The sequence below is a fragment of the Acanthisitta chloris genome, unplaced genomic scaffold (genome assembly GCF_000695815.1).
Source record: "Acanthisitta chloris isolate BGI_N310 unplaced genomic scaffold, ASM69581v1 scaffold8955, whole genome shotgun sequence".
In the NCBI taxonomy this organism is placed as follows: Eukaryota; Metazoa; Chordata; class Aves; order Passeriformes; family Acanthisittidae; genus Acanthisitta; species Acanthisitta chloris.
In genome coordinates this window covers 106066-110359 of record NW_008675342.1, presented here as the reverse complement: position 1 = coordinate 110359, position 4294 = coordinate 106066, and the positions used below count along the sequence as shown (strand labels likewise).

At 36.8% G+C, this 4294-nt stretch overlaps 1 protein-coding gene across 1 annotated transcript in view; it reads left to right on the top strand.

The window, feature by feature from the left end:
- The window catches only part of PQLC1 (PQ loop repeat containing 1), a gene marked incomplete at its 5' end in the record, with an annotated part of 61637 nt that overhangs the window by 13171 nt on the left and 44172 nt on the right, over positions 1-4294 (top strand). Inside the window, one exon of the mRNA XM_009075709.1 lies at positions 764-817. Coding sequence (XP_009073957.1) covers positions 764-817 — 54 coding nt within the window. The remainder of the gene's footprint in view (positions 1-763; positions 818-4294) is intronic.

Here is a 4294-nt window from a genome sequence, read left to right as displayed (position 1 = left end):
CCCACACTGCAACCCAGGACATAGGGTCTTAGGTTTTCACGTGAAGATGATCTCCTCTGGTCATTCATCCAGTTTTGTCTTCCTTCCAACTGCTGGTTCTCTTAATCTGCTTTATAACTTGTGTCTTATTATAGCACTCTGATCCCTTGAAGAGCTTGGTTTTTGGCACCGGAAAACACTCTTGTATAATACATGGTTTTCAACTGGCAGAGGAAGGTTAGAGTGAAAATAAGTTTAGCATACAGCATGGTTACAGGCAAGGTTTGTTCTGTCCTTCTTGACGATGGACTTTGTGAAACTGTTTCGGAACAGCATTTTCCACCAGAGGCAACGCAGCTGTATTGTCTCAGCTGTTTATTCATACATATCTACACTCAGTGTTACTGAGGTAACAGCTTGTTTTCTCTGATCATGAAAAGAGTTTATTTAATCTAAAGTAAGAGTCAGGCTGTCTCTTTTCTCTCTCTGTTTCACTGGTTTTTTTCAGCTTTTATTTTCTCCCTCTAGGTACATTGCTATTGGGTTCTGCAATGAGGCTGTTCTGGGACTTCCTACTGCTCGGTCCTATCTTAACATCGTGGGGTGGGAGCCCTGTAGAAAGCATGGGGACTAAAATTTCTGGCATGTTTTGGTTTGGCTATTATTTTTTAGTAAGTGAAATGTACTAACTGACTAAACTGTAACTCAAATAACCACTATTGCATTTAATCATGAAAGTCTGTCTTTCCTTTCTTTCCCCCGCCCTCAACTGTTTTTTATGTAGCTGCAGATAGTAAGGATGAAGAAATCAAAGCACCTCCCAAGAGATCCTATCTGGGTATGTACTGTACAAACCCATTCTGCATGAAGCTGGCCTCTTAACTACATATTTAATGATTTGCTACTTTTTGTGATCATTTTTGGAAATTATTGCATGATCATCTCTGTGGAGAATGTTTGCATTACCTTTTATTGACATACTAAAACCTGGTGTCTGATTTATTTATTTATTTATTTAATTTCCCCCTGGCCACTTTTAACTTCCATCAAGGAAAAGATGCTTTCAGCTCTATTTCAGAAATCAGTTCTTTGTTGATTTGACCATGTTGTGTATCTGAATGATATCTTCCCTAGTCCTTCACCAAGTTGGACAAACAAAATGATTCATGATACAGTGATCCATCTCCTCACTCACAGTCGTACTCTTTCAGCTCTAACTCTGGAGAAAACTATGAAAAATACAGAAGTATCTTTCAGCATTGTTCAGAATGCTAGATAAGAAATTTCACACAACACTTGATGTTCATGCAAAAAGACTACATCCTTGTGAAATTTTTGGTCCATTCCTCTCATTAAAGCAACCTCAAAATTGTTGTTGGGAATTAGTAACACAAGATGAGATCTTCCAGTCTTTAATTTCAGAGTTGGAATCTGTTGTTTAATTTTCCTAAGGAAGTGGAAATATTAGGTGCAAATTAGCTTTGCAGTATTTTTCAACTTTTAGTAGTTTGGAAAGACAGTTTTTGTCAAGTCATGGTAATTTTATGGCATCAAAGAAGTTATACTGACTAGAGATACAGAAGTTTCCCCAAGTCAGCTTTTAGACTGATTTTAATTTAAGTGATTCAGAATCTCACAGTGATACTGGTTGTGCTGTGTTGCAGTTCTTGAGTTAGTAAGGGGTCAACTGAAAATATACAGGATAAAGAAGAACATTACTGCTGCGAAAGTCTCTACTTTGTCAACACCCAGTTAGTTAAGCTGGAGATTGGTCATGTTTTTCAGGGCCAAGAGTTATATTAACCTCTGTACTTTCTTGAAGCTGTAAGACCATTCCTGCCAAGGTCAAATACTCTCTTTTAATGATTCATCTTATGGATCTCCCCTTTCAGATTTAGGGGCAAAATGCATGCTTTGGGAAATTTATCTTTCCCTTTTTTGGCCTGATACCAATATATTGCAAAGCACCTTTTCCTTTTGTGTTTTCAAAACATTTTTTTCTGGATTTGGTGTCAAACTATTTGGTTTTTCTGTTTGTCTTTAATTCTGGTATATAGCCATTCTCACTGGCTTGCAGCACTAACCAATGGAATGTAATCTTTAAGCAGTTCTGTCTTCCTTGTGTGTCCCTGTTGTCTTTTACTGGTGTTCAGCAATGTTTTATTTACTGTGTCTGTGCTTCAAGTGGTTAAAATCAAACAGAAATAAGTAACTTAATATGACCTTTTACTTATTTCGCATTTTTTTTCTTTTTGGTTAAAATCTTTTTTGTTGGTAGTTTAATAGATTAAAAAGATGAGGATTGTAGAGTAAAGCACATTTCTTCTTAATCCAACTGATTTAAGTCTGAAACATTTGGTTAATAGGTGTTACTTGAAGTTCATTTTGGAATTGCTTAGCAGAATGGGATGAATTTAATTATCACTAAGGAACAGGGCAGTCTTACACTACTGCTGGGAACTTTAAAGACTGGAGTGGGAAAGTCTGAATAATTCTATGGTGTAATGATAATTCTTAATGGTAAGATAATTCTTACTGGTGTAAACATATTAGAAATGCATTGAGGTGTTTGTGTGTAATGTACATACAGAAGTATATGCTGGTGGTTTATAGAGTGGGATACACAGTGCTTTATCTCACAGCATATATCATGCTTCAATTTACAGAGGGCTTAACTGAGCTGTCCTGCAGTGCTGTGTTTTGCTACAGCTCTGGGGAAGCTCACTTAGAGATTAGGTAAGGGGAATATTTGCCATACTTTCATGTGGTAGTTGTTCTCACTATGTACTTTAATGAGGTTTAGTTAAAGCTTTTGTTCAAGAAAAAATATTTTTTTAAATTTCCCTTGTTTATTTCAGTGGTGTAAAAAATAGTCTTCAATCTATTTTTAGGCTTCAGAGAAGATTATATTACTTTCTGTAGTAAACACTCACTATATCGTGTTTGTAATTGAAGATTCTCCATGAACACTATTTTTGTTACACAACTGCTGAATGATTAGTCTGAAAATTGGTCTACCAATGAATTTCTGGTGTACTTATCAGATAAATACGGAGGCATTTGTTTGATGACTCACTTTGAACAGGAGCTGAACTCCTGCTGTGCTCCCTGGGATTGCTTTTAGGTTTGTTTTATTGTCCGTAATCCAACAAACCACTTAATGCCACTGGTTTTCCACATGTTATCAGAAAAAGCCTTTATCTCTGGCACATGACTCTGAAAAGTGACTTTCCAGTAGTCAGTACTGAGGAGGGTGGAGGGTGTGGGGTAAGATTGCTGCAGTTTGAGTGACCTAAGTAAAATAAATAGAATTTACTCTGTGGTTGGCCCCAGAGTGTAGGATTTCTTGATTTCTTACAGAAATAGAATTACTCACCTCTTTTTCTAGACAAGGGAGAATTGAAAAAGATTAGGTAGCTCTATTTCTGAAGGAATAATACTTTATTCCCTTCATTTTCTAATGCAGGTATCTAGTTCTACCTAGTGCCTGCTAGCACTGCAACTGCTGAGGCTGAGCAAAGCTGCAATTGAGTGATGTTTGGGTTTTTGTTTTCTTGATGAGATCATAAATCTGTTGCACTAAAATACACGTTCCATGGATATATTTTGAGCCCTGTGAGTGTTGGAGATTGTTGGGGGTCACAAAAACACTAAACTAGTAACGAAACACTAAACATTGCTCCAAAGAGGCTGTATCTTTTGAAGTTGTTCAGAGTGGTCTCATTGGTATGTTAGGTGAGACTCAAAGTGGGTGTGACTAGTTCAATTTTTATTTTTGTTTTTCCAAGTAGATGGTTAAATGTTTAGAAAGGCACTTCTGGGTATTCCTTCCTTGTCTGAAGATGGTTTTAAAACTTGCCATGTTGCTGAACCCTGAACCTTGCGTTTAACCCAAGCAAAACCTCATCAAGTAACACTGAATTTTAAAACAGTAGTAATAAAACCCACGAGTCATAAAATGACATAAACTTAGATTCAACAAGTATCTGTTGCAAAATATTAAAACTGCTTTTTTTTGTGGGGGTGGAATGTAAGATGTCTGTGTAGTTTGACTTCACAGGCTTTTATCTGCATAATAATCAAGAGAAAATAGTAATGTGAATTTAGCAGGTGCAGGCATCTGCTACTTGGTTTCCACTGGCAGTGTTACAGCCTGGCGAAGAGCTCATGATTTCACCTCTCCTTTTGTCCACACTCTCTAGTTAACTCAGGGCGTCAGTTGACTTGTGATAAATTATGTGTTGACATACTCTAGAACAGCACTAATATATTACATGTGCTGTGAAGGACATAAACTTTATTTAATCAGCTCTCT